Source organism: Gobius niger (assembly GCF_951799975.1).
Source record: "Gobius niger genome assembly, chromosome: 17".
Classification (NCBI taxonomy): Eukaryota; Metazoa; Chordata; class Actinopteri; order Gobiiformes; family Gobiidae; genus Gobius; species Gobius niger.
The window spans coordinates 22,552,319-22,564,364 of NC_136868.1; the positions used below are offsets into that span (position 1 = coordinate 22,552,319).

General features: G+C 41.4%; 2 protein-coding genes across 4 annotated transcripts in view; one reads left to right on the top strand and one right to left on the bottom strand.

The window, feature by feature from the left end:
• The window catches only part of nr5a2 (nuclear receptor subfamily 5, group A, member 2), a 61,860-nt gene extending 59,002 nt beyond the window's left edge, over positions 1 to 2,858 (top strand). For all 3 annotated transcript variants that reach the window (XM_079575531.1, XM_079575533.1, XM_079575532.1), the window contains exon 7: positions 1,258 to 2,858. In XM_079575531.1, the coding sequence (XP_079431657.1) occupies positions 1,258 to 1,505 (248 nt within the window). In that variant the 3' untranslated portion in view covers positions 1,506 to 2,858. The remainder of the gene's footprint in view (positions 1 to 1,257) is intronic.
• A 254-nt stretch (positions 2,859 to 3,112) lies between these two features.
• The window catches only part of LOC306977276 (adhesion G protein-coupled receptor D2), a 58,961-nt gene continuing 50,027 nt past the window's right edge, over positions 3,113 to 12,046 (bottom strand). The window contains exon 25 of the mRNA XM_079575513.1: positions 3,113 to 3,586. Within this exon, the coding sequence (XP_079431639.1) occupies positions 3,455 to 3,586 (132 nt within the window). The 3' untranslated portion in view covers positions 3,113 to 3,454. The remainder of the gene's footprint in view (positions 3,587 to 12,046) is intronic.

A 12,046-nucleotide genomic window follows, 5' to 3' on the forward strand; every position in this document is an offset into this window, starting at 1 on the left:
CTCACTGGTCATTTGCCTGTATTATGCCCTCCGCGTCCTTTCTGGTTGAGCAGTGTGTGTGATGGGGTCAGGCATCTGAGTGGCAGCAGGAAAAAGCACATGTCATGTTTGTTTGGAAGCCTCTTTGTCACCAACACGCACCCCCCCCATACTCTCCCCACACATACACACACACACGCACACATTATCCATGCCCTCCTCTTGGCCTTACTTAGCCCCCCGCCGTGTCACCGCGGGGTCAGGGTGAGCGCAGACAGCAGCCTACACATTGTAATAGCATGCTAGAGTGCATCGTGGATGGAAGTGCCTCGAAGGAACGGCTTCTCATTCTGCAGAGCTCGTTAGCTCCTGATTTATCTCCCCACCGCTCGCTCTGTAAGGTGTGTGCGCGCCAGAGAGAGAGGGTGAAAAAAGTGGATTAGAATCACTTTATTTTACTGCTTGTGTGTGTCTGGTGGTTGGGGAGCTTGTCAGAGAGACACAGGGACGCCGTCATTCGGCATTAGCCCGCTGTGAGCGCTCTCAACCTGGGGTCAAAAGGATTAATAAAAGATCAGAGTTGCGCGCACAGACGAGGAGGCGGGGGCCAGTGGCTTATTTAAATATTGGGCAGCCTCGTGTGCTTCATAATCATGACAAATATACACACTGCGCTCTCGTCCACCATTACCCATTTAGCACATTTTTGTCTTGTCTTGCAATAATCTGCTGCCCAAACCCCCAGTGAGCTTATTATGGTCAAGGAAAAAGTGCTTATGGCTGTGCAGCATGGAGAGGTGTGGTAATTAAAAAGACGCACAAGGTATGGCAGAAATACAGTATGAAAATGCTTATTTTAAAAGAGTCCATGTTTCAGGAGTTGTTCTTTTATACGTGAAAATGGTGCAGGTATACAGTAGTCTGGGGATAAAATGACTGTACTTGTGCCCTACATACTTCACTGACTCTTGGGGAATCAATGTCTCTGGAGGTTAGTCTTTTAAAGCTGTTTGGCGCAGTCTCAAGAGGAAATTCAGTGGAGATAGAGGGCATTTTTCAATGTGCTAAATATTTTCGCCCTGCTTCTTTTGAACCCTGGCAAATGTCAAAAATGCAATGTGTACAAGATACCAAAGTGTGAAATGATATCCAAAGAACGACACAATAAAACAAGAAATGACATCTGAGTTCACAAATTAAAAATTAATTCAGCTTGTTGAAGAATATCACAAGGGCTCTTTTTGCACAATGTTAACGTTGTGTCCGTCTGATCCTCAGATGTGAAGAATCTGGAGAACTTCCACCTGGTGGAGAGTGTGCAGGAGCAGGTGAATGCAGCACTGCTGGACTACGTCATGTGTAACTACCCTCAACAAACGGACAAGTTTGGCCAGCTGTTGCTGCGGCTGCCTGAGATCCGTGCCATCAGTCTGCAGGCTGAAGAATACCTGTACTACAAACACCTGAACGGAGATGTGCCCTGCAACAACCTGCTCATCGAGATGCTGCATGCCAAGAGGGCCTAGGAAAGACACTACAACACCCATAATGCACCTCTGTGCTCTGCTTCAGCTGCTAGCCAAAAACGACATGCTTTTACCAAACCTGTTCACCAGCCCACTGCAGGCTGTGGCGTGAGGACAAGGGTGTTGAAATGTGGATTAGGAGTTGCCACTGAGAACTCACACACAAACTGAAGTGTGCACAGACTCTAGATCTGCTTGTTTAAGTTTAATGGCTTCTCCTTAAGGACAATTACAAACCATAGAACACTTGAAAACATTGAAGATTTAGCATGGACTAAAGAGACTGAAAGCCTGCAACTTCATACTTTGACAAGTGGCAGCAGTGTGTGCAGAAGCCAATCATCACCAAAAACTCATTGGTACTGTAAATACAAACATGGCTCACAGGCCAGAGACTCTTAGCTCCCATTCAGTATTCAGTCTGTCCTTACGTCCACTCACCCTTCATGACTGCCATGGCAGCTTTACCCTGAAAACAACTGACACAAACATGAACAAAGAGCCAGTAAGAAATATGTTTTGTTTTTTAATGTTCAAACCTTGTAATTGTTATCTTTTCATCATTTAAACTGTGTACCTCAAAATTAGTCATTTTATTTAATAACCAAAAATAAAATCATCCATGCTAAATTCATGACCCTCCTAAAGGACTAATTAAAAACTGAAAGTGTAGTTCTGAAGATGCAGAATGAACCACGCCTTCGTGCAGAAGACCAAAGCCTGCAGAACACCGACCAGGATCAGTATTATTGGAAGAAGAAAACGAATTGTGATGTCACTCTTCTGTGAGTCTTGCCTTATTTCATCACCATGCTAGCTAACCGTGCAGATGTGAATGAAAATATGTACAAATATATATATTAAAGTATTAATGTTGTAAGATAATTTTAAAAAGAATAATTCAACAGGTGTTTACATTCATGTGGTCATATGGAGAGAACTGTGATGGCATTGCTTTGGCAATTTCCCCAAAAAAGAAAAAAAAAAAAAAAAAAGAAATCAAAAGATTGAAGAATAATCCCTCTGATTTGCTATCTTGGTTGCGTGTACAGTGTTTTGTTTATTGGCAGTTCTTTCATTATGTCGTGAGACACTAAAATCACTTAAAGGATTTATTTCTCTGTCTTCTGGCATTCAAACATTTGTTCCTGAAACATTACTGTATAATGGTCCATGTTAGGTTTCTGCCTTTTTTGTAGACCTTTTTTTTTTTTACCGTGTATTTTACCTTTTGATGTACAGTATGTCACTGGTTCCGCTTAATAATGAAGATAATTTATTGCGTCTCTTGGTTCCCATCTTTGTGTTACATGACGTGATGTGTCCACGCCAGAATAAATTTGTTTACTGTAGCTTTTCCTTGTTGTTTTTAACGTGTGACAGATCAGTCAAGAGCGACGCAAGATCATCATTTTCTACATTGTTTATTCAAATAGTGGCTGTACAATGAAGAAGCTTTGTAATTCAAACATTTGTGTGAAAGAAAACAATTAACAGAGTTTTAGTCGTATTCATCTTATACCAAAAGCAACATAGTTTTGTTGTGAGCTTGATCGACTCTTACAATGTTCATTAGTTATCATTTATGTGCAGACTTTTTAAAGTTAGACATTATTTCATCCCCTTCAGCATCATTGTCACAGTGAATGTACAAAAACCTAATGGAGTTCGTTATTCTACCAATCATTGAGCAGCCATTCTCATCAATTTGTCATAATTAAAACATGTTGCTCATAAATACTGCACCTTTGCCCCAACTTATGATTGCGCACTTCCCAGTAACCATTCATTTACGTTATTATGAAAAAAAACAAAGACACACACACACACAAAACAATAATATAAGATAGGGCTAAAATGAAATGGTCCCAAAAGATTTAAAAATGACAATCGCTTTATAACTTTATAAAGCAGGACAGAGGTTCAAAGGGTGGAGAGAGTGGCAGGTGTCAGTCAATGTGGACGAGGTGCTGATTTGCTCGAGGGCCAAGAGGGAAACAGGATGTGGAGAACTCCAGCTCCATGGGAACGTGAAGGCTGCAGCCGATCGGCACCGTGTTTGCGCCCGGGCCTGCAGTCGCCTGCCAGACCAGCCACATGCGAGCGAGGGAAGGAGGGAGAGGGGGATACAAGAAATATAGACATAAGTAAACATGCTTTTTCTGTTTTTACCATTAGAATACAAATACAGTTTAAATTACAGATTATTTTAAGTTATTGTCTGTGTGTTAAAAACTGATTGAAGACAACATTTTAGTTTTGAAAATGTTGTTACCAATGGGCTAAGCAATATTGCTATTTTCACCTTTGAAATACCAGCCCACACAAAATATATACGTACCCCAGGGAATGCAGATAGTGTTCCACCATGGCAACAGCATAGCAACAGGACCAAATGAGTGGCAAGTCTGCATTGTTATTATTTCATTTAACTTAGCATATCTATTACAAATCATTTGATTGATTAATCAGTCCGTATTTTGTGTTAAATACGTGTTAGTTATACGTGACAGTCCGATCATAAAAGTAAAAAAAACAACAACAACAAAACATATAACTCTCAAATGTTTTTGTCGTTACTGTGGCCTTACAGCTCTATTTAAATGAATATTTAATTGGTAATCAAATTAGTAATTGGTTTATCAAATGATTGATTAATCTGATTAGTTTCTGGAGCTCTAGGTAAGTTTGATTTTAGAGCAGCATTAGGATGCAGGTCACAGTCTTACAGCACCATCTCCACCGCTGCACTCCGATCCACTGTCAGAGCTCGGCTCGCACTGCCTGGCCTCCTGTCTGCAAATGTGTTAAACCAGCTTTCACTTGCCCTGAATTTGTATAAATAATGTATATACATTTATCCACAGACTCTAACAAGTGCAGCCTCAGGTGAAAATACTCAGAAATGCATGCTATGCGCATCCCTGAAGGTGGACATCAGCTTCAAATCTCGCCTCGAAAAAAGAACCACACAGAGAGTAAGAAAATAGAGAAAAACACAAATGAATAAGTTGCCAACAGCAAGCTAAATGCACGCGGCTGCACTCACACACACATCAGTCGGCTAATGCACACAAATACAGGGCTGTCAGTTCCTAAACAACTTTTCCTTTCCGTCACACAAACAGCCCCAAGTTGCTTCTGCCAGTGTGATGAGAAAGCTTTTAAACTCTGGAACAACATCACTCGTGTTTACCGAGATGCGCTCATACGTTTCACTGTATTGTCAAAGAGAAAAGGACTGCGGGCACAAGGAAAAAAATAAAAAGCTTTTGGAAGTATTCCAACAGTGTGAGGAAAAAGGTGCACAGACGAGAACAAGACAGTTTGGTGCTTGGCCCGGATTCAGGCGGAACACGGGTCTCTGGAGAACTGACAAACGCCGTCCCTAAACACTGCAGTGGACATGAAAGCATGTATGTAGATCATAACTAAACATTGTTAGAGTACATTTCACAGAATGCCTGCGTGTTTCTGATATTTTATTTGAAGTCTGTATAGACCACAATGTCAAAATCAGGAATATGTTGATAATAATTAATCTGCTGTTAAATAAATGGGGCTTAAAAGAAGCAGCGCAAACCTTCAAAGAGGTAATTAGCCAACTTTCTAATGGCTTCCACCAAATAGCAACTCAGGGAGCTATTGTTTGGTGGTCTGATGGACAAACTTTAAAAATGTAAAGATCAAATTAATAGGCTAGCATTGTTAATAGGAACACTCAGCATTGTTATGCAAAAGCCTCACTGTGGCATGCAAAACAAATAGGTTTGGAGACGGAGCGCTCCGAAGGCCGCTGCCGTTTCATTTCAAAGCATGCATTATACATCATTGTGCATAAAGAGGAAGCCTACAGCATTATGATGTTTTTTTTTTTTTCACGATGATTATCCTTTATTAGTCATTAAAAAGAGAACGAGAGAGAAAAAATACAACTTTTAAGCACCTGAACCTCGCTGCCAGCATTCCATTAATTGCCAGCACAATGGGGAGAGCCTTTAGAGATTTTTCAATTTCAAAAAATGAAGAGCGTGTATTCAGCCAGGCTCATGTTATACCGGCACTTAAATCCTACAGAGCTCACATAAAAAAGGACTCAAGGTTGCATCCGATTGAAAGCCTCCAACTACAGCCACTTCAGAAATCCATTTAGCGAGCGGGGGGTTAGAACATCTAATTCAAACAGTCGCCCAGTTAAAATGCTTGCACCAATGTCTTCAAAAAAAAAGAAAAAATAAATAAATCTGCACACAAACACACACACACCGTGCCATTGTGAGAGCGACGAAACTGGCACACGGCAACAAAAAATTAATCTTGCCAGACCTCAGCCAAGTGGCGAAGGTGAATGCTTGACGCCACTTGTGCGGATCTTGACCTTTGCTTTGGCAACGCGGGGCTCGGCAGCGGCGCGGGGGGGACAAAGAGGGGAGAGGTCTGCGGCATCTGCGGAACACGCCGCGACCTGAATGTCACGGCGCGGCTCTTCACCGGCAGCAATTTGCAGATGAAAAGGCGGGAATAATTATGTTGTGCGTGTGACCTCAAATTGTTTGGAGACAGAGAAAACGTGAAGAAAAAAAAAAAAAAAAAAACACCCAAAAGAATCAAACAATTAGGGAGATGAGGAGGGAAATTGGGAATGAACGCAAATACACAATGCGCTTTCAGTAGAGTCGGTAAACAAGACGCGGATCCAAAGCGAAACAAGTTGCGCGAATCCGGTCTTCAGGCGAGCCCGCGGTCGACAATTATGTGCTGCTGCTTTCCGTAGATACTTTACTTACTTCAGTACGGGCTACTGTCCCACAGGCAGACAGATATGAATGAATGTAAGAGTGGACGGTCACCACTATAGTCAAAAAGTCAGGTCCCTGAACTGGGGGTTCCAAGATGATTTTAAGACCGAAACGATTTGAAATATTGCCGCTGTTTTTAAAGAAAGTGAGATAAAAACTGTAAGTATTTGTGAATTGAGATCGGATGACTATAACTATGAATATCATCAGATTATTTGAAGTTTTGCTGCTGGAAATTACTATGGAGCCAGTTACTTTTTCACCAAAGGGGCCCCCGAACTGTTTGCACGCTCATGTTAAAGCCACACCGGGTAAGATGTCGCTTAATTAACAAAATTGAAATACAAGCATTTATTTCATGACAGACATTTTGATGCACAGACAAACATGTGCTTTTGCTGTGAGTCCGCAGAATTTGAGCTTTAAACGGGTTAAAAAGATCCTCATCCAAATCCATTCTTCGACTACCCACTGCAAAAATAGTCTTTTCTGTGTCAGACTGGGAGCGTGTTTAGCATTGATGACAACAGTATAGTCCAAAATGTTACGCAGTGTGCCTTTAATGGTCGCAACCTGGAACATCCCTGAACTACCCTGTCTAAGGCCCACAGTTTCCAGTGTAAACTCAGAAATCATGACTTCAAAAATCAATGTCGCTGCACAAAAAATGTGCCGCTTTCTTTTAACCTTTCTTGGGCCGCAATCTTTCCTCCCCCCCCCCCATCAGACATGATTTGTATGTCTGATTAACCGGGAGTTTGTTGACATTTTCTATGCTTTAAAGTGCTATATGGGCGTCGCGCAAAAAAAACAAAACAAACAAAATCTGCATCGCAAATTTAATATCGTATTCCCTTGAGCGTACTGTACTCAGCGCCGATCAACACCAATTTAGAAGACTATGCCTGTGCTTTTTTTTGTTTTTTTTTGGCCCAAATGCATTTATAGGTCATTTGCGCGCGTTCTTTTCCTCTAAAGCGCACATTTCGGAGCGGGCGATATATCAAAAATCAATATCTAAAAGAATTCCAAGCCCCGGCAACTTTCTTTTCTTCTCCTCCTTCAATGTTTCCTTTCTTTTCCGTCTTGTCGAGGCGCAAGGCGAGCGCTTGGCAGGCCTTCAAAAGCAAACAGCTGCTCTCACATTGTCGCTGTGATGAGAAAGTGATTATTTAGTCTTCCGCGCGTCTCTGGGGGGGGACGGCGGCGGTTACAGAGGACTCTTCAGAAAGGCCGGCGGTTGTGCTGTGGGAGGGGGGGCAGAGGGGAGGGCACAGTGGTAGCGGGACATCACAGGCTGGAGCCACAGCCGCGGAAAACGGTAGGAGAGACCCCCCCCAGGGAGCGGGCTCTTTGGGAAAAGGCCTCCTCGTCATCTGTTTGGGTTGGCTCCACCGACCACAAGTATTTTACCATCGCGTGTTTTTACTCCAAGCATCCAAGTCTGAGAATTAACAAACGCGTTATTTGCGTGTTTTTACTGTTCAAGACGTGTTCTTGACAATGCAAGAACACGGCTGCGTTGATAAAAGGAGTCAAGTGTTTCTTTGTTTGGGACGTGGAGGTGGACAGGCATTGTCTCTTATTGTGAATGAATTGATTTGACAATGTAAGTTGAAGAAAATGCAACACATTTACAAAAGGTTTGGCAAAAAAAAAAAAAGCAAGAAAGAAAACTTACTTATAGCATTAAACAACAAACTCCCTTTAAGCCCAACTTACCGTACAATAGAATATTCAGCTCGCTTCATGTAGCCAAGGATAGTGGCAATATATTCATATTAGTGGTGTTAACTACTAACATTTAGTTATGCTTAATAAGTAAATTTTGTTCAATCGTTATTGCATTTAAGAAGTCTGTTACAGCAATTAATGTAATCTCCGACCATCACTTTGAACAAATGCCTGTGAGATCTACAAGTTTTAAAACCTTGGCTATAATCACACTCATGAAATATTGAATGCATCTGTCTATGATTTAGTGGTAATTGCATTGAGAACTAGTGAATACAAAGAAATATGATTAAGGTACTTAATTAGTTGCCCATTTTAACAACACAATGCACGAGACAAAGAAGTGCTGCATCTTTTAAGAAAAATATCTAACTGCAAGTGTTGAGACTGAGGTTAGACTGGTAATATCAGTCATTCAAATTGTGATTTTGCCCTAAAGCATGTGCACAGTTAAAAGTGTATCCACAAAAAAAGGAATCGAAAGGAAAAATACATTCATAATCCTCATCAAATTACTCATTCTAAAAATGCTTACAAATCTGAGCGCGATAAAAACAGTAGTGGATCGGAGCTGGGTATTGTTGAATGACCTCCAGCGCGACGCGTGATTGACAGCGAGTGGGTCGTGTTGCGTTGCTCCTGTTAAGCGGCGTTTGACAAGTCCTCCGTGTGGAAGAGCGGCGCAGAGCGATCGGCTCTAATGTGATCTGAGTGATATCAGGTGAGGCCTCGGGCTCAGCACCACAGAACCCACCACAGCAGCGGCGGCGGCGGTCGATAAACAGTCACAGAGCAGGAGCGGGGAGTGGAGAGGTTAGAGCGGGATGCTATACTCAAAAACTGAAACAAAAGCTCAGACATTAAAAGCCTTTTTAGGCACTTTCTTGTGCCGCTCAGATTATTACAGCTGGGATTAAAGGTTTGTTTTTTGTCAAATTTGACCGCTGCTTCCAGAAGCACCCTACTGTTTTTGCTATATTAGAGCACCAAGAGCAACCAGCCATGTAAAAACAAAAACTGTTTAAAATAAAGCTATTCTTATCTTTTAAGCTTTGATTCAATGATAAAACAAAAAAAATACTGTATAACCAGTTGAATATTGCAAAGGTGATATTTTCGTAATAAATAATTTTGATTTTTTTGGGGAAATTATATTATTTACTGTTCAAACAATTAAATATAGTCACTACTAAGTCAACAAGTCAATTTGAGAGTTTTGTGAATGTTTTAAGCCAATATGCTTTTATGCTAAGAAAAATGGTAAATCTCACTGTCAGTCGAAAGACCAACAGTTTAATCATAAAATGTTATGTTTATTAATTTAACCATAAACCTATTGTAGATGTTCTCCCCCTGCACATACTGTAGGTAAATCCAAAATCTCAAAGTGATATTTGACTTGATAAAAATGTCTATTGGAATTTGTAATAAAAAAACTAAATAATGTATGCTCAGTCTGGACGGGGGAGCGTGTTCAATAAGCGCCCGGTGCTAGACGCGTGTTCTCATCTCCAAAGTGAGCAGCCAATGTTAATGACTGCGCCTGGAGACCTGAGGATCTCAATCAGCCCCCACCCCCAGACCCACAGCTTCACCTGCCCCCCACCACCACTGCAGACGCTCTTCAGTAAGACATTTAGAGCCTGCTACAGTATATTTGTTCTGTTGATTGACAAACTGTTCATGTTTTGTCGCAAAGGAGCTTATTGACCAATGAAAGCAATATAAAGGAGGGGGAAATTCAAACACATTCCCAAAAAAGTCGTGTTCATTTGTATGTTTTGCCCTGAGATGGGATAGTGCGGGTCACATATGTGCAATGATAAGGGACAGTGGACGAGGCTGGGTCCCCTGTCCCCTGTCCTGACCTGCATTCAGACATAAACAGGAAACGGCCAAAAGGAAGGAAGTCATTTTTTTTTTTTTTTTTACAGCTGTGCCCCGGACAACGACGACATGGCTACATTCACCTCACAGTCATCTGGTAACAATTATCTATAGACGATGTTATATTGGAGATAGATATTATATTTCTCTTTCTCACTTTTGCTCCTTTTTTCTCTCTGTTAAACCTGTCTTAGATACAACGTTTTTGGCACTTTGTTTTAGTTCTTGGATGAAGATCAAAGCAGCAAGTCCTGGCTGTGGCTGGTGATCTGACACGGCGCAAGGATTTCTATGCCTTTTTGCATCCTACGATACTCATCACAATCAACAACTCACAGGGTTAAAATTAGCCACGCATCAATAGAAATAAAAGCACAAGAGGTCACGGGTAGATCGTTTAACATTGTATAATGATTAGTGATGAGTATTATTCACATTGATGGACTCAGGAAGCTTTTAGCAATTGTACAAAGGTCTCGACTTGTTCAAGGGATACCGTTTCATTGAAAAGGAATAAAGTGAATTCAAAATAGCTTAAGAAAGACGTGAGGTAGTTTGTGTTTTAGTCAGAAAAAAGAACATGGACAAAGAATTTCAGTCGGCGATATTAACAGTGGTCTGGAGCCTTTTTCCCTTTAATATTAATGACTTACTGTATGTGTGTGCCTCAAAGACGTCCCGGCAGAGACTTTAGCACACTTTAAAGAAGCCCTGATCAATTCCTCTGTTTGTCTAAAAGGTGTTTAAAGGGGATTAGCTTTAGTGCAAGGGGGCAGGCCAAAAAAAAGAGGAAGTGAATTAACGTCCAAGAAGACAGGCACTTGTTTTTTTTTCTCTCCATCTCTTTCCTGTTGTGGTCAGATTAGGACTTCCTCTCCCCAGTGGGGCTGGATATGGGTGTCATCCGTCTGTCTGTCCATTCACCTACCCCACCCAGCTCTATTAGTCGCACCTACGGACATATCAATCTGATCTCGTGCCCCGCTAAAATACACCCCCACTAAAATAAAATAGTAATTAAAGAAGAGCATCTATTTTACCTATATCACATACAAATGCAAATCTTACTTTTGGTATTAAGCGCTCTACTGTGCAAACATAATGTGACAAAATTCCATGCTATGATTTTTCACCTATGAATGACCTTGTTTGCCTGAGCCTCGACCTCTGCTACAACACCGCCAGGATGATCTCTTCCTGCCTGCCTCAGCATCTCTGCAACTCCCTTCCTATCCACGGCTCGAAACATTCACAAGCATCATAAACGCACACATTAGAGCTTTCTGCCCACCCTGAAACAGTTTCAAAGCAACAATGTCTCCCCCATCTTCAGCACGATAAGGGTTACTCATAGGGCGGTTTCAGGCTGAACTAGATGGAGTTGCTTTTTCTGGTGCTTTTTTGTTTTATAAAAGCCCCTATAGAGCCCCTCTTGTAAAGAGTCCTTGAGGGTTAAATGCTGCCTGATTATCAGTGGTCTGTTGGTACCAAGGATAAACAGAGCATTCATGAACTCCCACCTTTTAACATGCTCGAAATGGAATCGGTTTTCAACGTATACTTGAAAATAGCAAATGCTGCTGACATAAATGGTGTGGTAAAAGCAAAGACTATCTGTTGGATCAAAGCAAACACAGTATAACATATCCCATAATCTAGATATGTGTAGTATAGACATGTCTATTGTGAACTTGTTTTTGTACCAAGGGTTTAATCAACTGCGTGTAATTGGAATAAAGTGCTGTATTTGCAACTATTCAGCAATGTTACAGCGTTTTGTCACAAAGCGAAAAGCGTGATTTCCTTTCATCTTTATCATTAGCTTAACATGTATCCATAAATAATCTATTTATTTTATTAACAAAAACTCATCCCACAATGGTCTTTGTTGAGTGATTTAATGCTAGTGCTAGTGCGCATACACACACACACACACACCCACACCCACACCCACACACACACACAGACGGAGGAAGCCCGTGCAGCCTGTGTCTTTGAGGATGCGAGGGGCAGTGATGGCACATTGACGATAGGCCCCATGACAGCAGTATGCATCAGCCTAAAACCAAAAAAGGTTTTAATTCAATGTGTATTGTTTGAGTCCAACAATGGCTCCCGGTC